At 44.5% G+C, this 21,497-nt stretch overlaps 1 protein-coding gene across 1 annotated transcript in view; it reads left to right on the top strand.

Annotated features, from left to right (window-relative positions):
- arap3 (ArfGAP with RhoGAP domain, ankyrin repeat and PH domain 3) overlaps positions 1-21,497 on the top strand; it is a 42,243-nt gene that overhangs the window by 15,844 nt on the left and 4,902 nt on the right. The window contains exons 2-27 of the mRNA XM_055927772.1: positions 1,858-3,038; positions 3,150-3,187; positions 3,462-3,544; positions 4,040-4,113; positions 4,374-4,610; positions 7,317-7,386; positions 7,482-7,602; positions 8,190-8,481; positions 8,604-8,803; positions 9,244-9,329; positions 9,613-9,795; positions 10,798-10,948; positions 11,612-11,716; positions 12,161-12,314; positions 12,496-12,598; positions 12,853-13,051; positions 13,467-13,530; positions 13,773-13,936; positions 14,837-15,049; positions 15,865-15,973; positions 18,200-18,347; positions 18,968-19,036; positions 19,152-19,226; positions 20,266-20,383; positions 20,928-21,056; positions 21,250-21,386. Coding sequence (XP_055783747.1) covers positions 1,939-3,038; positions 3,150-3,187; positions 3,462-3,544; positions 4,040-4,113; positions 4,374-4,610; positions 7,317-7,386; positions 7,482-7,602; positions 8,190-8,481; positions 8,604-8,803; positions 9,244-9,329; positions 9,613-9,795; positions 10,798-10,948; positions 11,612-11,716; positions 12,161-12,314; positions 12,496-12,598; positions 12,853-13,051; positions 13,467-13,530; positions 13,773-13,936; positions 14,837-15,049; positions 15,865-15,973; positions 18,200-18,347; positions 18,968-19,036; positions 19,152-19,226; positions 20,266-20,383; positions 20,928-21,056; positions 21,250-21,386 — 4,422 coding nt within the window. The 5' untranslated portion in view covers positions 1,858-1,938. The remainder of the gene's footprint in view (positions 1-1,857; positions 3,039-3,149; positions 3,188-3,461; positions 3,545-4,039; positions 4,114-4,373; positions 4,611-7,316; positions 7,387-7,481; positions 7,603-8,189; positions 8,482-8,603; positions 8,804-9,243; positions 9,330-9,612; positions 9,796-10,797; positions 10,949-11,611; positions 11,717-12,160; positions 12,315-12,495; positions 12,599-12,852; positions 13,052-13,466; positions 13,531-13,772; positions 13,937-14,836; positions 15,050-15,864; positions 15,974-18,199; positions 18,348-18,967; positions 19,037-19,151; positions 19,227-20,265; positions 20,384-20,927; positions 21,057-21,249; positions 21,387-21,497) is intronic.

Here is a 21,497-nt window from a genome sequence, read left to right as displayed (position 1 = left end):
AACCCCCTACTTCCTTCTTCCTGGTCAGCTGGTGCCATAACCCCCTACTTCCTTCTTCCTGGTCAGCTGGTGCCATAACCCCCTACTTCCTTCTTCCTGGTCTGCTGGTGCCATAACCCCCTACTTCCTTCTTCCTGGTCAGCTGGTGCCATAACCCCCTACTTCCTGGTCAGCTGGTGCCATAACCTCCTACTTCCTTCTCCCTGGTCAGCTGGTGCCATAACCTCCTACTTCCTTCCCTGCCTGCTTTCTCTCCTCAGCCATGCTAACTTTACAGGCCCGTCTTAAACTGAACAATCACGTGTCTTTGTGTGTTCAATGACATCCGTCTTTGTTCCACATCTGTGATTTTAAGTGGCTGGCTGGAAGATGGCTGGTGACCTGCTGTGGAAAGGTCACGGTGATGCCATTTCAGTGGTGATGCCATTTCAGTCCATTTCAGTGGTGATGCCATTTCAGTGGTGATGCCATTTCAGTGGTGATGCCATTTCAGTGGTGATGCCATTTCAGTGGTGATGCCATTTCAGTGGTGATGCCATTTCAGTGGTGATGCCATTTCAGTGGTGATGCCATTTCAGTCCATTTCAGTGGTGATGCCATTTTAGTCCATTTCAGTGGTGATGCCATTTCAGTGGTGATGCCATTTCAGTCCATTTCAGTAGTGATGCCATTTCAGTCCATTTCAGTGGTGATGCCATTTCAGTCCATTTCAGTGGTGATGCCATTTCAGTCCATTTCAGTGGTGATGGCATTTCAGTGATAATGGCATTTCAGTGGTGATGGCATTTCAGTGGTCTTCCATTTCAGTGGTGATGCCATTTCAGTCCATTTCAGTGGTGATGCCACTGGAAGTTAACAAATGCTATCAATAGTAGTTCAGTTGAAATAATGACATAGTGTTTTGTGATGTAATAAACATGTTTTAGTACATGTTTACAGTGTTACTCTGTGAGCATTTCACTGTGCCCGTTTACACACACTGTATCCTGTGAGCATTTCACTGTGCCCGTTTACACACACTGTATCCTGTGAGCATTTCACTGTGCCCGTTTACACACACTGTATCCTGTGAGCATTTCACTGTGCCCGTTTACACACACTGTATCCTGTGAGCATTTCACTGTGCCCGTTTACACACACTGTATCCTGTGAGCATTTCACTGTGCCCGTTTACACACACTGTATCCTGGGAGCATTTCACTGTGCCCGTTTACACACACTGTATCCTGGGAGCATTTCACTGTGCCCGTTTACACACACTGTATCCTGGGAGCATTTCACTGTGCCCGTTTACACACACTGTATCCTGGGAGCATTTCACTGTGCCCGTTTACACACACTGTATCCTGGGAGCATTTCACTGTGCCCGTTTACACACACTGTATCCTGGGAGCATTTCACTGTGCCCGTTTACACACACTGTATCCTGTGAGCATTTCACTGTGCCCGTTTACACACACTGTATCCTGTGAGCATTTCACTGTGCCCGTTTACACACACTGTATCCTGGGAGCATTTCACTGTGCCCGTTTACACACACTGTATCCTGGGAGCATTTCACTGTGCCCGTTTACACACACTGTATCCTGGGAGCATTTCACTGTGCCCGTTTACACACACTGTATCCTGGGAGCATTTCACTGTGCCCGTTTACACACACTGTATCCTGGGAGCATTTCACTGTGCCCGTTTACACACACTGTATCCTGTGCATATGACGAATAAAATTTGATTTGAATTGTAGTAAGGGAATGTTGTGAATTTGTTATTTTATCAGAACAATTGACCACTTGGAACACTAACTCAACATGAACCAATTATTGTATTATCTAATTCTTAACAAGTTGTTCATTTCAGATGGAGAGGAGTCTCCCTGTGTAGGTCCGTGATGGACGGCGTCTTGCCCACAGCAGCTGAAGGCCCCCTCCAAGCCCATGTATGTACGCTGTTATGGCACCAATGGATGGAAACATGGACGTTGAGACCCTGTTGGCTGCGATCCACCTGGAGCGATACCTGAAGACCTTCCGCCAGTCAGGCTTCCTTTTGGCCAGGGACCTCAGCCACCTAGACAATGGAGCTCTTATCCAGCTGGGTGTAACTGCCACCGGACACAGGAAGAGAATACTGAGGCTGGTCCAGCACATTCAGAGGGCTACGAATCAGAATCAGTCGACATCGGAGCCATTAGAGCCCTTATTGGACCGTTGTCAGTCTGAGTCTGACATTAATTCCACACCCATCCAATCAGGAGGGCCGAGGTCTGACCAAGGGGGCGAAACCGGGGCAATTCCGTTTGAAGCGTTCTGGAATAGTTCTGTTCCTAACATTCCATCCATGTTGATGAACTCCGAGTCAGAACAACAGCAGCAGTACAATGGGAATGTTGTCATAAAACCGGTTCCAAAACCTAGAACGGTGTTCTACAGACACAAAACGGAACCCGCCCGGTTTCTCTCCTGTCCCGCATCACCGACACCACCAGATCCCCTGGTTCTAACCCTAACCAGGAAACCGTCTCAGGAATCTCTCTGCTTCACCATATTGGAAGGTTTGGCTTCGGGAGAATTTAACACTGACACAGTGGTGGGGCCTACACCTACCCATAACCCTAACCCTGCCCCTACCCCTACACCTACCCCTGCCCTGAGACACAGCCTAAGCCTGAGAGAGAGGAGGCTGAGTAACTCCTCAGACTCTGGAGGTCCCCTGCCCCCTGTTCCCCCTCGGCTGAACCGAGGAACCCCTCCAGCCATGTTTAGTGGACCTACATCCACACCACCATCGTCTGGTAGAAGGACTGAACAAAACCAGGACCAGTGTATGACAACCCCACCTCCCTCATCCCCTTGTAACTATGACAACACTGGATTCCTCTCTTTGACCACTTCCCCTCCCGGCTCCCCGATGGAGATGGTCTCCAATGAGATCTACTGTGGCACTTCACCTGGCACGGCAGCTAGTAGAGGACGGATTCCCTGCAACGCTCCTCAAACACCACCACGGCCAGAGATCCACACCACTCCTGAAAGAATTAGGTAGGTCAACGTCTGACTTTAATATCATATACCTATATAGTAGAAATATAGGCCTACATCGAAAGAGAGTATTGTTCTGTGTATCTAATGTTTTGTTTTGTGTGTCTGCAGCACTTTAAGTAACAACTCTTCTGAATCGCCCCACGGAGGTAAGTCTACACATCACTTTCTGAAAGTAACCTTACAGATGCTTTAGTTAGACCTTATATCTATGTATCATTCAGGCCTATAAATGACGCTTGACCTGTTTTTTAAAATCAAGATCATTAGAGTTTTGCATTGCTAAAACGTCACTTTTTCGCTTACACTTGAGCATACAGTCTAAATGCTTTATAACTGGTTATAATCATATATGAACTTTTTTTAAATAATATATTATAACAAGGCTTATAATATGCCATGTAATTTCTTCCTCCACCACAGTCCCCATGGAGAACCCAGAGGAGGAGATCAGTCCCTACTGTGAAACAGTCTTCCAGACCAGACGACCACTGCACCACTCTGAGGTGAGACTGGGACTCTGAGGATCACACTAGTCTCTATACGGTGCTCTACGTTTGACCAGAGCCCCATAGGCTTTCCAGGAAAACCATCAAATGGTGTCTGAAATGGCACTAAGGGCCCAAGTAGTGCACTATATAGAGAATAGGGGGCCATATAGAGAATAGGGGCCCATATAGCGAATAGGGGCCATTAGGAACAGGACCTGAGTCTGTTATCTGGTTACAAGAACCCATCAGGACCTGAGTCTGTTATCTGGTTACAAGAACCCATCAGGACCTGAGTCTGTTATCTGGTTACAAGAACCCATCAGGACCTGAGTCTGTTATCTGATTACAAGAACCCATCAGGACCTGAGTCTGTTATCTGATTACAAGAACCCATCAGGACCTGAGTCTGTTATCTGATTATAAGAACCCATCAGAGTTATATTGTGTTTAGTGTTTGTGGTCACTTTGGCTCTCCTGACATTGATGAATGTGTTATCCATGTTCTCAAAGGCGGAAAGGACCAACAGTGAAGGAAAGGCAGGAATGACAAGAGCAGAGGAAGAGAAGCACGGAGAGGATCATGGGTAAGATTATTGTGTCTAGAGGAGTGGATAATACTACAGACTTTCCAATTTAACATCTTCTCACACAACTCTGACTACAGCCATAGAGGAAAAAATGGTTTACTGTAGATTTAAAATATTCTGTGTTCTCCATCTTTTCAATCCAATGTTGGTACCTGCTATCAGACACCGTATTCTCACACTAGAGAAACTTAAAGCGGCTGGAGTCAAGGTTATTACAAATACATCAATCAGTTACAGAGACTGTTTTTACACTGCAGGACACCCAAACTCTCCTGGGCCCAACGTCTGTCCCATGCCCTCCACAGTGAGTCCCAGGGCTACAGCACAGTAGGAGAGGCAGCACCACCCCCTCGCTGCCTCTCCTTACCCCCCAACCTGTACCCCTCGGAGCTGGATGAGGACCAGACGATATCTCCCTACGCCAGCTACACATCTCTCTCTGAGCAGACTGCTCCCATCATCTGTGGCTGGCTGGATAAGCTATCACCACAAGGGTATGCCGGGTCCTGGTCCGGGTCCTGGCCTGGGCTGATGGTCCTATCATCCTTTCCTCTCTCCGTCTTCTCCTCCCTTCTGAGGAACTGTCTCTGCCTCGTGTCTGTCCTCTCAAACCGGTGTGTCTCTCTTCTTCCTTCTTTCTTCTTCTCATTGTGTTTCTCCAGTCTGTGTTTGTGTTTCTCCAGTCTGTGTTTGTGTTTCTCCAGTCTGTGTTTGTGTTTCTCCAGTTTGTGTTTGTTTCTCCAGTCTGTGTTTCTCCAGTTTGTGTTTGTGTTTCTCCAGTCTGTGTTTCTCCAGTTTGTGTTTGTGTTTCTCCAGTCTGTGTTTCTCCAGTTTGTGTTTGTGTTTCTCCAGTCTGTGTTTGTGTTTCTCCAGTCTGTGTTTCTCCAGTTTGTGTTTGTGTTTCTCCAGTCTGTGTTTGTGTTTCTCCAGTTTGTGTTTGTGTTTCTCCAGTCTGTGTTTGTGTTTCTCCAGTTTGTTTCTCCAGTCTGTGTTTGTGCTTCTCCAGTCTGTGTTTGTGTTTCTCCAGTCTGTGTTTGTGTTTCTCCAGTCTGTGTTTGTGTTTCTCCAGTCTGTGTTTGTGTTTCTCCAGTCTGTGTTTGTGTTTCTCCAGTCTGTGTTTGTGTTTCTCCAGTCTGTGTTTGTGTTTCTCCAGTCTGTGTTTGTGTTTCTCCAGTTTGTGTTTCTCCAGTTTGTGTTTGTGTTTCTCCAGTCTGTGTTTGTGTTTCTCCAGTCTGTGTTTCTCCAGTCTGTGTTTCTCCAGTCTGTGTTTCTCCAGTCTGTGTTTGTGTTTCTCCAGTTTGTGTTTCTCCAGTCTGTGTTTGTGTTTCTCCAGTCTGTGTTTGCGTTTCTCCAGTCTGTGTTTGCGTTTCTCCAGTCTGTGTTTGCGTTTCTCCAGTCTGTGTTTGCGTTTCTCCAGTCTGTGTTTCTTGCTAAATGCTAAACAGTTGATATACAGAGCCTTCAGAAATGATTCACACCTCTTGACTTTTTCCACATTTTGTTGTGTTTCAGCCTAAATTTAAAATGGATTAAATTGAGATTTTGCGTCACTGACCTACACACAATACCTCATAATGTCAAAGTGGGATTATGTTTTTATACATTTTTACTAGTTAATTAAAAGTGAAAAGCTGAAATGAGTCAATAAGTATTCAACCCCTTTGTAATGTCAAGCCTAAATAAGTTCAGTAGTAAAAATGTGCTTAACAAGTCCCATAATAAATTGCATGGACTTTACCATAACAGTGTTTAACATGATTGTTGAATGACTACATCATCTCTCTACCTCACACAGTTATCTGTAAGGTCCCTCAGTCGAGCAGTGAATTTCAAACACACATTCAACAACAACCAGGGAGGTTTTTCAATGCCTCGCAAAGAAGGACACCTATTCGTAGATGGGTAAAAATGTAAAAGCAAATTTTGAATATCCCTTTGAGCATGGTGAAGTTATTGATTACACTTTGGATGGAGAGTCAATACACCTAGCCACCACAAAGATACAGGTTTCCTTCTTAATTCAGTTGCCGGAGAGGAAGGAAACCGCTCTGTGATTTCACCATGAGGCCAATGGTGATATTAAAACAGTCACAGAGTTTAATGGCTGTGATATGAGAAAACTACGATGTTGTTGATCCATCCTCAGTTAACTCCACAATACTAACCTAAATGACAGAGTGAAAAGAAGGAAGCCTGTACTGCACTGGTTCTCAATCCCGGTCCTGTTTTTGCCCTAGCACTACACAGCTGATTCAAATGATCACCTCATCATGAGGCTTTCATTTGAATCATGTTTGTAGTGCTAGAGCAAAAATTAAAATGTGCACCCCTTTGGCTCCCCAGGACCAGAATTGAGAACCACTGCTGTACAGAATAAAACTATTCCAAAACATGCATCCTGTTTTGCAATAAGCCTCTAAAGTAAAAATGTGGCAAAGAAATACACTTTTTGTCCTGAATACAAAGCGCTATGTTTGGGGAAAATCCAACAAAACACATCATATTTTCAAGCATGGTGGTGGCTGCATCATGTTATGGGTATAATTGTCATCGGCAAGGACTAGGGAGTTTTTTTTTTTAGGATTCAAATAAACGTAATTGAGCTAAGCACAGGCAAAATACTGAATGTTCCTGAGTGGCCTAGTTACAGTTTTGACTTAAATCATCTTGAAAATCTATGGCAAGACATGAACATGGCTGTCTAGCAATGATCAACAACCAACTTGACAGAGATTGAAGATTTAAAAAACAAAGTTAAATATTGTACAATCCAGGTGTGCAAAGCTCTTAGACTTACTCAGAAAAACTCAAAGCTGTAATAACTGCTAAAGGTGCTTCTGCAAAGTATTGAATCAGGGGTGTAAATACTTATGTAAATGTCCTGTATTTCTTAAAACATGTTTTCACTTTGTCATTATGTGTTTAGATGGGTGATCATTTTTTACAAATATTTAATCCATTTGAAATGCTGGCTGTAACACAACAAAATGTGGAATAAGTTGAGGGGTATGAATACTTTCTGAAGGCTCTGTCTCTTTCTTCCAACTGTTTCTCCAGTCTATTTTGGTGTTTCTTGTTAAATGCTAATCAGTTCCTATGGGTCAACAGCTCTGCTTTGCTCTTGAAATGTTAGATTTATTTTATCTTTTTTTTAAATCAGTGATATGAGAATCTGATTATTTTTATATTTGGCATTCTAGGAACTATGTATTCCAGAAACGATATGTGAAGTTTGATGGCAAAAATCTGATGTACTTCGGCAGTGAAAAGGTAGGCTCTTTTTTTCCTGAATGACGGACTGTACCACATATTGATTGAGATAACCAGGATTGTTCATCATGTGCCTCTTTACTGTTCTCTCCAAGGACCCGTACCCCAAAGGAGTGATTCCTCTGGCTGCGATACAGATGGCCCGCATGGCCAAAGACAATAAATTTGAGATAGTGACAAGTCACAGGACATTTGTCTTCCGGGCTGATAACGAAGGTAAAGGAAAAAGTACTTCATTCAAATCTCACACACAAGCAACTACAGACATCAGTTGTCCCCACTTCTCTACACTTCTCCCCAAAGTGTGTACTTGCAAATTCCCCCATCGTTATTTTCAAAGCGTTGGATATGTGTTGTTAAATTAAAGTGTGCAAGTGCATATTTTAGGAGAATGGTGTCGGATCGGGACACAGCTAGTCCTCGGGGCATACAAGCAGAAACAAACCATGTGTCAACCTCTGTGTTGGACAAAGGTTGACCTCAGTGAGACAACATTGTATCAGTTACTGTCAAAATCCTAGTAGAAACATCTTGTTCAGGACTTTTATTTTAGGCTCCCGATTCCTCTGGTATTTACCTATTAGGAAATGATTTGGTATCAAAAGATAGTTTCTGATACAATTGGTAACTGACTGGTACAAAAGGGTAGTTGGTTTGAATCCATACGACACAAACAATAAATTCACCTATTGTTCTTGTGTTATTACCATTTTACCATATACTTTCATAGTAAATACCTGGTATTTCTTTTGTACTATAAAATAGTTAGTGGTAACACTATCTTTCTACCTGTCCCCTCTCAGTTCAGAGACATCAGTGGTGCAGTACCCTACAGGGGAGGGTGAAGGAACAGCTTGTGTTCGGGCGCCCTCGCTTCGGTCCTGGCAGCCACTGTCAGAGGAGTGGTCCTCTGGAGCTCAAAGGGACCAAGTCAAAAGTCTACGTGGCCATCAACACAGAGCAGGTGTGGCTGTACAAGACTGAGCAGTGTTTTAGGAATGGGATAGGAATCACGCTGATCGAGGTCAGAGGAGCTACAATCAGAGACGGCAAAGGAAAAAGCTTTGACCTCATCACTCCTTACAAAACATTCAGGTACGTATTTACACACATTTTTACACACATTTCTCTAGTTTTAGCAACAATAAAGTCTGTTCATCATGGACTTCCTACACTGCTGTTTCTGGGAAAAAAATATTTTGTGATTGTCCCTGTAGTTTCACAGCGGAGTCTGAGCGGGATAAGAGGGACTGGATGGAGGCTGTACAGGAGTCCATAGCAGAGACCCTGTCTGACTACGAGGTGGTTGAGAAGATTTGGTCTAACAGGTTTAATAAGCTCTGTGCTGACTGCCAAGCAGTCAACCCTGACTGGGCCTCCATAAACCTCTGTGTTGTCATCTGTAAGAACTGTGCAGGTGAGACAGCGTTTCCCCTACTACTGTGTAGGTGGGGCGGGCTCCCCCTCCCTAGCTCTGTTGCCCCTCCCTGCCTAAAAGAGTGGGGTTGCATTTTGATGCCTGAGGGCCTAGTTGGGTGTTGCTTTGGGGGACTTAGCGTCCCGCCTGGTGAGTGTGACTGATGAGATAACTAAGACACCTGGCCAACAGCTGCCAATGCTTTCAGCCCATTGTCATGAGCCACACCAGTTTAATTCTCACCTGTGTTGTTCTAGCACACCTGTGCCAGGTGAAGTGCTATGTTGCCCTAGAAGTGTTTCCAAATACAAACATCATGTCCCTCTCTTGTGGTTCTCTCTCTAGCGAGGCAGCGCCCGAGTGTCCTGTTACCAACACAATACCACTGTCTAGTGCCAGGAGAGTGATTATGGAGGTCTTTTGTCCCTTTTCCCCTGCAGGTCAACACAGAGGTCTGGGGACTATGGTGTCTAAAGTACAGAGCCTGAAACTGGACACCAGCGTGTGGAGCAACGAGATCGTACAGGTGAAAGGGAAAGGTTCTTCAGGGAAGTGGGAGGTAGAGAGTCAGGGGGAAATGCTCATGTTTATTTTAGTCAAGTGGCAAAATATTTTCCAAGAAACTGAAATTAGTTTGTTTTGTTGTGTATCAAGTAGTTCTCACCACTTTTACCTCCAACAAATCCATTATATTGGAACAGTTTAAATATATTTTGTACATTTTTTAAGTTGAAAGTCAGATGATAGACTGTGAATATACTAAGGCCCTCATGACTTCCGATTTTTTTTTCTGTGTTTGTGTTCGTCAGCTCTTCATAATGTTGGGGAATGACCGAGCCAATGAGTTCTGGGCTGCCAGGCTATCTCCAGCTGACGAGTTAGACCGTGACGCCACACCAGACCAGCGGAAGGAGTTTATCATCCATAAGTACCGTGAGGGGCGCTACCGACACCCCCACCCCAACTTCAACACACAGGAGGAGCTGCTCAAGGTACAGGAAGACAAATTGTATAGATTTAAAATGTATAGCTGCTATAAGAGGATTCAAAGGACATGTGTTGTGGGCTCCCGAGTGGCACAGCGGTCTAAGCCACTGCATCTCAGTGCAAGAGGCGTCACTACAGTCCCTGATTTGAATCCAGGCTGTATCACAACTGGCCGTGATTGGGAGTCCCATAGTCCCCTCACACAATTGGCCCAGCGTCGTCCGGGTTTGGCCCGGGGTAGGCCGTCATTGTAAATAAGAATTTGTTCTTAATTAATAAACTGACTTGCGTAGTTAAATAAAGGTTCAATATAATAAAAAGTATAGGCTATATTCGTATCATTAAACCCTTAGTATTAGTGTACAAGGTGCACGAATGGAGAATATTCCTAGTTTGTTATGAAGGATAAACTAAATTACTATCTGTCTTGACGGCATTGGCTGGCTGCTGCGCCTCACAGTAAAAACACATGGAGGGACCCTACCCTTACGGAAAAAACACATGAATTTCACGTGATCACATGTGAATTTAATGTGATAACACGAAACGTGATCACGTGAAAACGTGATCACATGTGAAGCCTTCCAAAAAACACTTCTAGTCAAAATGTGTACCCTTACAACAACAACAAAAAACAAAACATGATTTCACATGTGGAAAATCATATGATTTCACATGAAATTTTACGTGTGAAATCATGTGATTTTCAACATGTGTTTTTTATTTTCTGTAAGGATACACATTTAGACTAGATGGTATTAGTGGTAGTATCTAGACATTTACCCCAACAATAATGACATGGAATGTGTTTTTGAAACTAAAGCAATTAGAGGGAGTAGGTAAAAGGGGGGTACACATTAGGGGGGCAGTTGAATGGAGAGGGGACTTTTTGGAATTTGGGCTGAATATCTGTCCCCGTGGCTGTGGATGCTTTCAGTGGTGCGTACATACTGTGTGTGTGGTGCGTCAGCCTAATGCTTCCCCCTCTTTCTCTCTCGACCATGCAGGTTCTGTGTACTGCTGTGACCGAGCAGAACCTGCTGAAGACGGTCACCCAGATCTTCACCGAGGCAGAGGCTGTCCGAGCCCGCCTCGCTGCCTCTAATGGATATGACAAGCATCTGTCTCAGGAATACTCCCGCTCACAGGACACCTCGGGTAAGGCAGGGGACAGGCTTTATCTGCCTGTTGGACATTTTTTACTGCATCATGTGACTATTATGCGACCATGCAGTATAATGTAGTGTACTCAGCAACGTACACTGGGAAAGTAATTACAGCAGGGTTTATGGTTTGATAAAGAAACCCAGATAACCTTTTGGATGGTTAACATCAGAGCATTTGTCTGTCCAGTTTGTGAAATCTATACATACATTTTATATTTCTGTGTTTTTAATTTAATTTAAGAATTCTGTGAAATGATATAACGTAGAACTATTTTGCTAGCCGAGCCTTTGTGACGAGACAGTTGGGTATTCCTCTGTATGTTCCCCATGTGGCGCTGCTGGAGTTAAAGATTAACCGAGTTCAAGCTTTCTCGGTTGAAACAGCACAACTAGAATAATGGAGGGAAAAACGTCTTTTAAAAACAGAAACCTTTCTGGACATCCATCCGCATTTCAATGAATAAGTTAAATGAAATGAATCATCACATTTCTAAAGTATGTATTGTCTTGTAAATGTGATTTATTATGGCTTATTCATGAAAGGTATTATAAAGTTTGACTTAATGTTTTGCCCTGTTTGCCTAGACCACAACGTGATGGCTAGACTCAAAATGTGTCAATATCTTCTTCATGTTTTTCTCTGCTGTTTTCTCAGACCACAGTGTCTATGATGAGATTATGCAGGCGGTGCTACACTCCGGCTACCTCTACAAGTCAGCCTCAATGAACAAAGGAACATTATCCAGGAAAACCCGAGAAGGTAGGGGTGTGTGTGTGTGTGTGTGTGTTGATGGGTGCTAACAGCACACCACTTGGCACGGGTTGAATAGAGGAATACTGCCCCCTCAGTAACATCAGTACAAAGGACTGTAGAGAACAAAGTACTTTATAGGAGCAAATACTGACTGGGCCAATACTGTTCTGTTAGGAAATACACTACTCACTGTTAATGGCAGGAGTCTCTACAGTAAAACAGCTTTGTGATTTAGAAGTTACTCATGGTTACTTGTAGTTTCTATTCTATTTAAAAACACAAGCCCATCATAAAATTCTAAACGTTATTTTATTTAGAAAGGAACCTCGATTTTCCCGGCTGCGTTGCATTTGTTCGCTTTAATAGCCGAAAGATGGAGATTCTGAAGTACGGCAACGCAAGACTCTGAAGAAAGTAACAGCCTATATTTTTGCTGTTATTTGCCCCCAGATTTCCAGAAGTACTGGTGCACGGTGGAGAGGTCTCTTCTGTTCTATGAGTCTGACCGATGTCCTGATCCGAGCATGAAGATCAACGTCAATGACATCGTCTGTCTGGGGGTCAGCAGGCCGGACTCCTGCAACAACAACGGCTTCATTGACAGGTTAGAGGACCAATCATGGCACAGTAACTAATGTAGGCGGCCAATCATACAGTCTATTTCACGCACGTGGAAAGGATACATTTAGCAGGAAATGGTAATACCACTGCCACTCAATGTACAGGTATCTACGAACTAGTGTTGAGCTAATGCCCTTCACTTATGTTCCTGTGTTTTGTTGTAGGTTTCTCTATACGTTTCAACTGTACTTGTCCTCAGAGAAGCTTTATCAGTTTGGATTGGAAACTCCTGATGCACTGCAATGTTGGGTCAAGGCCATTGGAAAGGTATGAGATGACTTTCTATCCCAAAAGAGTGCAATGCCTGCACACTGATGATGCCAATTCTCAGCTTTACTGACGTAGTTACCGCTCTTCCAGCTCACAACGTTGTAATGTCCCTATGTGTGCATAAAGGTGGGGTTACAGTGAAGTGTTCCCTCCTTTCTAACCAACACCATCTATGTACTGTACTAGCCTGGGATGTGTCTGTTCAGTGTTCCCTCCTGTACTTTAACCACTTCCAGTGTTGTCTTCCTCAGGCCGCCACACCTTTAAGCTGCCACTGCCTGCTAGCGAGGGAGTTTGAGCGGGTGGGAGTGCTGCGTTACAAGGCCATGCGAGACCCTTCTCAGTGGAAAGAGGGATATTTTGTCCTTCAGAAGTCTAACCTCTTCATCTGCCCAGGGAACGACGGAGCAGCTGAGGACATTATCAACCTTAAACGTCTGCAAGAGCTCAGTGAGTCTCCTGTCTTGACCAAAGCTTTACTGGCACTGTGTGGTAATGCAGTTGCTTAAATACTGTTTGCCAAGTCCTTACTGAAACATGGACCATGTTTTGCCCCAACTAGGGATTGCAATAAAGCTGCCAACAAAGGAAGTACTATAGTCATTCAAAACCCGTCCGACTATAAAGAGAAAGCCTACTGCCAGCTTGAGACATTTCTCTGCCTTAACTACCCCAAGCACCGTTTCTTTGAGCAACTGTCCGTCTTCCATTTGTTCTCTGTTTTGTCTCCTGGGTATAGTAACTGTCTGCTGATAAATGATTTGGTCTGTCTTCCATTTGTTCTGTGTTTGTCTTCTAGGTATAGTAACTGTCTGCTGATAAATTATTTGGTCTGTCTTCCATTTGTTATGTGTTTGTCTTCTAGGTATAGTAACTGAGAACCACAACCACGAGAAGAAGGAAATTCTGGTTTTGGTTGAAAAAGGAAGGTTGGTTTTCAGTCTCTTCCTGTTTTCATTCAATACATATGTAATTACACAAGTATGTCAAGATATCATGGCTAGTTTGACACCTAAAGTATACCCAGCTAAGGGGGAATGGAAATTCCAGGATGAGAATAATTTTACCATGAAAATCTTTTTTTGGAGAGCTGGATTAAGTGATTTTACTTTAGTGATTTTCTCTGAACCTTCACCTCTTGAGTATCGACGTGTCCCCCCCCTCCCTCCAGGACGCTGCACCTCCAGGGGATGGGTCGGTTAGACTTCTCCCTGTGGTACGCAGACATCCAGAGAGCTGCTGGAGGGAAGGGCAACACCCTGAGAGAACAGCAGCTCAGCAGGAATGATATCCCCATCATCGTAGACAGCTGCATCGCCTTCATCACACAGTATGGTAAGGGAGGAGTCTGGATATTCTATTCCCTTACACAGTATAGTAAGGGAGGAGTCTGGATATTCTATTCCCTTACACAGTATGGTAAGGGAGGAGTCTGGATATTTTATTCCCTTACACAGTATAGTAAGGGAGGAGTCTGGATATTCTATTCCCTTACACAGTATGGTAAGGGAAGAGTCTGGATATTCTATTCCCTTACACAGTATAGTAAGGGAGGAGTCTGGATATTCTATTCCCTTACACAGTATGGTAAGGGAAGAGTCTGGATATTCTATTCCCTTACACAGTATGGTAAGGGAAGAGTCTGGATATTCTATTCCGTTACACAGTATAGTAAGGGAGGAGTCTGGATATTCTATTCCCTTACACAGTATGGTAAGGGAAGAGTTTGGATATTCTATTCCGTTACACAGTATGGTAAGGGATAGAGTCTGGATATTCTATTCCGTTACACAGTATAGTAAGGGAAGAGTTTGGATATTCTATTCCGTTACACAGTATAGTAAGGGAGGAGTCTGGATATTCTATTCCGTTACACACTATAGTAAGGGAAGAGTTTGGATATTCTATTCCGTTACACACTATAGTAAGGGAAGAGTCTGGATATTCTATTCCGTTACACACTATAGTAAGGGATAGAGGATTCTGCATTTTCCAGTGATCTTGAGGATCCGTGATAGGATCCATAGCATTTAATGGATTTTCAGTGGAGGTAATCCTTTATATTAAAGTATACAAAACCAATGTATATATATTCATCCATTCATTATAGCTCTGCAGTGGTCTGTGTTCTGAAGGGTTTCTTGTCACAGTTTAGCTGTTCTTCACACCAGCCAGAGACAGGAGATACTAGCTGACGACTGATGTACTGGATCTGATGTGTGATCTGCTCGTCAGGTCTGGGTCATGAGGGGATCTACAGGAAGAACGGAGCCACGTCCAGGATCAAGCTACTGATGGAAGAGTTCAGGAATGATGCTCGGAACGTCAAGCTCCGGATCGGGGATAACTTCATAGAGGATGTGACTGACGTGTTGAAGAGGTTCTTCAGGGAGATGGACGACCCCGTCTTCATGGCTGACCTGCATCCTCTATGGAAGGAGGCTGTCAGTAAGTACAAGTGTCTCTGGCAAAAGAGATTTAATCTCAGTGAGACTAACCTCCTATTAATAAAGGTTGTAATCTCAGACAGCACACATGAAGCTATTATTTTGTTGTGTCACTGACTTAATCAAATCAAAGTTTATTTGTCACGTGTGCTGACTACAACAGGCCTGTAGACCTTACAGTGAAATGCTTACTTACAGGATCTAAACAACGGGGCCATTTTTAAGTTAAAAAAAGGTATTAGGTGAACAATAGAGAAGTAAATAAATAAAAACAACAGTAAAAAAGACAGTGAAAAAATAACAGTAGAGAGGCTATATGCATTAGAGAGGCTATATGCATTAGAGAGGCTATATGCATTAGAGAGGCTATATGCATTAGAGAGGCTATATGCATTAGAGAGGCTATATGCACTAGAGAGGCTATATGCACTAGCGAGGCTCAATGCACTAGCGAGGCGATATGCACTAGCGAGGCGATATGCACTAGCGAGGCGATATGCACTAGCGAGGCGATATGCACTAGCGAGGCGATATGCACTAGCGAGGCGATATGCACTAGCGAGGCGATATGCAATAGCGAGGCGATATGCACTAGCGAGGCGATATGCACTAGCGAGGCGATATGCACTAGCGAGGCGATATGCACTAGCGAGGCAATATGCATGCACCGGTTAATCGGGCTGATTGACCTAGTCGTCTTGGTCACCTTAGAATTATAGGGCTTCCACCAAGCTGTGTCTCTGGTGCTCATCAGGATGTACCACAACGTATCCTTTTGAAATCTAACTGGTTCCTGTTTGTCCCTTTTTTTTATAGGAACAGCCAAGGATAAGAACCAGCGTCTGGACAGATACAAGGAGATCATCCGTAGTTTACCTAAAGTCAACAGGACTACCCTGGCTGCTCTCATCAGCCACCTCTACAGGTCTGTATAGCCTCAGGGTTAACAGGACTCTCCTCAGCCACCTCTACAGGTTAGTATGGCCTCAGGGTTAACAGGACTCTCCTCAGCCACCTCAACAGGTTAGTATGGCCTCAGGGTTAACAGGACTCTCCTCAGCCACCTCTACAGGTCTGTATAGCCTCAGGGTTAACAGGACTCTCCTCAGCCACCTCTACAGGTCTGTATAGCCTCAGGGTTAACAGGACTCTCATCAGTCACCTCTACAGGTCTGTATAGCCTCAGGGTTAACAGGACTCTCATCAGCCACCTCTACAGGTCTGTATAGCCTCAGGGTTAACAGGACTCTCCTCAGCCACCTCTACAGGTCTGTATAGCCTCAGGGTTAACAGGACTCTCCTCAGCCACCTCTACAGGTTAGTATGGCCTCAGGGTTAACAGGACTCTCCTCAGCCACCTCAACAGGTTAGTATGGCCTCAGGGTTAACAGGACTCTCCTCAGCCACCTCTACAGGTCTGTATAGCCTCAGGGTTAACAGGACTCTCCTCAGCCACCTCTACAGGTCTGTATAGCCTCAGGGTTAACAGGACTCTCATCAGTCACCTCTACAGGTCTGTATAGCCTCAGGGTTAACAGGACTCTCATCAGCCACCTCTACAGGTCTGTATAGCCTCAGGGTTAACAGGACTCTCCTCAGCCACCTCTACAGGTTTGTATAGCCTCAGGGTTAACAGGACTCTCCTCAGCCACCTCTACAGGTTAGTATGGCCTCAGGGTTAACAGGACTCTCCTCAGCCACCTCAACAGGTTAGTATGGCCTCAGGGTTAACAGGACTCTCCTCAGCCACCTCTACAGGTTAGTATGGCCTCAGGGTTAACAGGACTCTCCTCAGCCACCTCTACAGGTTAGTATGGCCTCAGGGTTAACAGGACTCTCCTCAGCCACCTCTCCAGGTTAGTATGGCCTCAGGGTTAACAGGACTCTCCTCAGCCACCTCTACAGGTTAGTATGGCCTCAGGGTTAACAGGACTCTCCTCAGCCACCTCAACAGGTTAGTATAGCCTCAGGGTTAACAGGACTCTCCTCAGCCACCTCAACAGGTCTGTATAGCCTCAGGGTTACAGGACTCTCCTCAGCCACCTCTACAGGTTAGTATGGCCTCAGGGTTAACAGGACTCTCCTCAGCCACCTCTACAGGTTAGCATGGCCTCAGGGTTAACAGGACTCTCCTCAGCCACCTCTACAGGTCTGTATAGCCTCAGGGTTACAGGACTCTCCTCAGCCACCTCTACAGGTTAGTATAGCCTCAGGGTTAACAGGACTCTCCTCAGCCACCTCTACAGGTTAGCATGGCCTCAGGGTTAACAGGACTCTCCTCAGCCACCTCTACAGGTTAGCATGGCCTCAGGGTTAACAGGACTCTCCTCAGCCACCTCTACAGGTCTGTATAGCCTCAGGGTTAACAGGACTCTCCTCAGCCACCTCTACAGGTTAGCATGGCCTCAGGGTTACAGGACTCTCCTCAGCCACCTCTACAGGTCTGTATAGCCTCAGGGTTACAGGACTCTCCTCAGTCACCTCTACAGAGCCTCAAACGGGACCTGTTGTAATGTTTAGACAACATCACTGGCAACTAAGCAGAGTTGGGGGTCAATTCAATTTCTTTTCAGTCAACTGAAATGTAAATGTTCATAACTTTTCAGTTTACTTCCTGAATTAAATGAATTGACCACAACCCTGAACAGTACCACTTATCATACTTAGACAACCTCACTGGCAAGTTGTCAACTTTTTGACGTTATTTGTTCTCTCTCTCTCTCTCTCTCTCTCTCGCTCTCTCGGTCCCAGGGTTCAGAAGTGTTTTCTCTCTCTCTCTCGGTCCCAGGGTTCAGAAGTGTTTTCTCTCTCTCTCTCTCTCTCGGTCCCAGGGTTCAGAAGTGTTCTCTCTCTCTCTCTCTCGGTCCCAGGGTTCAGAAGTGTTTTCTCTCTCTCTCTCTCTCTCTCTCTCGGTCCCAGGGTTCAGAAGTGTTTTCTCTCTCTCTCTCTCTCTCGGTCCCAGGGTTCAGAAGTGTTCTCTCTCTTGGTCTCTCGGTCCCAGGGTTCAGAAGTGTTCTCTCTCTCTCTCTCTCGGTCCCAGGGTTCAGAAGTGTTCTCTCTCTCTCTCTGTCCCAGGGTTCAGAAGTGTTCTCTCTCTCTCTCTCTCGGTCCCAGGGTTCAGAAGTGTTTTCTCTCTCTCTCTCGGTCCCAGGGTTCAGAAGTGTTCAGACCTGAACCAGATGTGTACCAAGAACCTGTCGCTGCTGTTCGCCCCCAGCCTCTTCCAGACAGACGGAAAAGGAGAGCACGAAGTGAAGATCGTTGAAGACCTCATAGACAACTACCTGTATGTCTTTGATGTGAGTAGTGTCTCGTAGACAACTACCTGTATGTCTTTGATGTGAGTAGTGTCTCGTAGACAACTACCTGTATGTCTTTGATGTGAGTAGTGTCTCGTAGACAACTACCTGTCTGTCTTTGATGTGAGTAGTGTCTCATAGACAACTACCTGTCTGTCTTTGATGTGTGTAGTGTCTCATAGACAACTACCTGTCTGTCTGATGTGACTAGTGTCTCATAGACAACTACCTGTCTGTCTTTGATGTGAGTAGTGTCTCATAGACAACTACCTGTCTGTCTTTGATGTGAGTAGTGTCTCGTAGACAACTACCTGTATGTCTTTGATGTGAGTAGTGTCTCATAGACAACTACCTGTATGTCTCTATGTGAGTATAGTCGAACCAGAGAGGGCCTAAGCTCAAATGCTTCACATAGAAATCAGGGTTGTGTTCCATAGGTAGAAACAATCTATTCAAAATGCTAACTGGTACTACCTACCTGAACTTGTCCAATCAGATCACAGATGTTCACATTCCACTGCAAACTGTTTTACTACAGTCTGCCCTGCTGAACATGGCCCAGGTCAATCTGTTCTGAGATCTAATGAATCATTAGTAAATGTTTAATTGTGTTTGTTCAGATTGATGAGGAGCAGCAGACCCAGATAGAACTGGAGCTCAGCCTCATCACCACCTGGCAGGACACACAGGTATACTTTACCAAGGATTTATAAACCGGTTACAAAGATTTATGAAGGGTTGTAAAGGGTTATAACACATTGGTTGGACAAGCGGTTGTCTGTAATAAGTATCCTGTCTGTGCAGCTGTCCCAAGCAGGTGACCTGATCATCGAAGTGTACCTGGAGAAGAAGATGGCAGACTCCTGCATCACTCTCAAAGTAAGTGGAGCCAGGTTATCTTCTGATTTTATTTCATGAAAGGTGCTGTTATTATTTAGCCACATGGTGATGCCTCTCCCCCCTCCACTAGTCTCTATATCACCTATGAGTAGCTCACCAATCAATTTTGAAAGTACATGCTTTTGTTTAATGTGTTCCATCGCAAACTGTCATTAACACAAAGCTGCTGGGAATCCAGTCAAAGCCATATCGACATTATCCCACCCCTGGTTAGCCACTGTTGGCTTAAAAAGCCAAACTTAACACAATATCTTCCGATTAATTTCCAGAAATATTGCACCGTCTTTTGGTGCGCACGTTTGTCTATCACTCTGTATGTAGCCAGTTAGCGATGCTGATGATAACCGTCTTGTGGGTAGACAGAAACCTTTTCCCCCAAAACCTTCTCAATTAAATGCAAAGTAGTTTTACCGAACATAACTAAAGGGAAAGGGGGATACCTAGTCAATTGTACAACTGAACGCCTTCAACTATATTGTGATTATTTGTATCAATTGGGTGGGGATTGTTCTGCAGCAGTAGGCCTAACAGCAGAAACATCACTAGACCGACACATTCCTCTCTTGCTAGATGCACAGTTGAAGGGGAATTACACTCAAACATTTAGTTTAATTTTTTATTCCAGACCGTTATGGTGTCTGGTTCTCTGTAGCTATCTCTTTATGGTGTCTGGTTCTCTGTAGCTATCTCTTTATGGTGTCTGGTTCTCTGTAGCTATCTCTTTATGGTGTCTGGTTCTCTGTAGCTATCTCTTTATGGTCTCTGGTTCTCTGTAGCTATCTCTTTATGGTCTCTGGTTCTCTGTAGCTATCTCTTTATGGTCTCTGGTTCTCTGTAGCTATCTCTTTATGGTCTCTGGTTCTCTGTAGCTATCTCTTTATGGTCTCTGGTTCTCTGTAGCTATCTCTTTGCGCTCTGGTTCTCTGTAGCTATCTCTTTATGGTGTCTGGTTCTCTGTAGCTATCTCTTTACGCTCTGGTTCTCTGTAGCTATCTCTTTGCCGTCTGGTTCTCTGTAGGTATCTCCAACCATGGGTGCTGAGGAGTTGACTAACCAGGTCCTGTACATGAGGAACGTCCCAGCAGGGGAGAAGGACGTGTGGCTGACGTTCGAGGCCATATATGAAGGACAACTGGGTGAGGAGATTTATATTGCTATCTCTGACTGGGTGAGGAACATTATATTGCTATCTCTCTCTCTGGGTGAGGAGCATTATATTGCTATCTCTCTGACTGGGTGAGGAGCATTATATTGCTATCTCTCTGACTGGGTGAGGAGCGTGATAGTACTGTATCTGACTGGGTGAGGAGCGTGATAGTACTGTATCTGACTGGGTGAGGAGCGTGATAGTACTGTATCTGACTGGGTGATGAGCGTGATAGTACTGTATCTGACTGGGTGATGAGCGTGATAGTACTGTATCTGACTGGGTGATGAGCGTGATAGTACTGTATCTGACTGGGAAATACTATAGAAATTCTAAAAACATCTCAAAATAGTATTTAGTTCTAATAACTAAACGACCACTGTAAAAAAATAAAGTGAAACTATACAGTATCATGTCCTGGAATGTCCTTCTGTGGAATACAAGAGGACTGTGAGAAAGTCTTCGTGTTTCAAGGAGAAGCTATCCCAGAATAGTTGTTTATATAATGTTCAAATGTTGTCCATCTTCCATAGAGCGCCCCCTACACCCCAAAGAGAAGGTGCTGGAGCAGGCGCTACAGTGGTGTAAAATGGCTGATCCTAGTTCAGCTTACCTGGTGGTGAAGAGAGTTCCCAGAGGAGAGGGCATCAACATCCTCACTGGTGAATATGGCTCAGACCAGAGAAAGAATAAACTATTGAGCTATATTTATCGAAACAATCACAATCAAATTATTTATTTTTTGATCGTCGATTTGTAATCAGTCCAATTTCTTGTTACTCTTACGTTCATACGTGACATATTATTTTATTTGTAGACTGTCATTGTTATACACAGTATGATTTTTATTCACAGCCTACAAGAGTGAGATAATGAAGAGGGGAGTTCTTAAGTGTCGTGAAGATCCTCCCAAACTCCTCCACGGAAAAGTCTTTCAGGAACACACCTTTCAGATCAAAGACCACAAGCTGCTCCTGCTGAAGGACAAAAAGGTATTTCTGCTCTCACGTCACGGTCACATCTTGGTCATCGGCACTAATTTGGACCCGATGTAGTTATCGCAGGTGGAGCTGTGATTTGACCGTTTGTTTGTCTTGCCCTAT

Source organism: Salvelinus fontinalis, chromosome 6 (assembly GCF_029448725.1).
Source record: "Salvelinus fontinalis isolate EN_2023a chromosome 6, ASM2944872v1, whole genome shotgun sequence".
Lineage (NCBI taxonomy): Eukaryota > Metazoa > Chordata > Actinopteri > Salmoniformes > Salmonidae > Salvelinus > Salvelinus fontinalis.
This window is presented reverse-complemented; position numbering and strand designations above follow the sequence as displayed.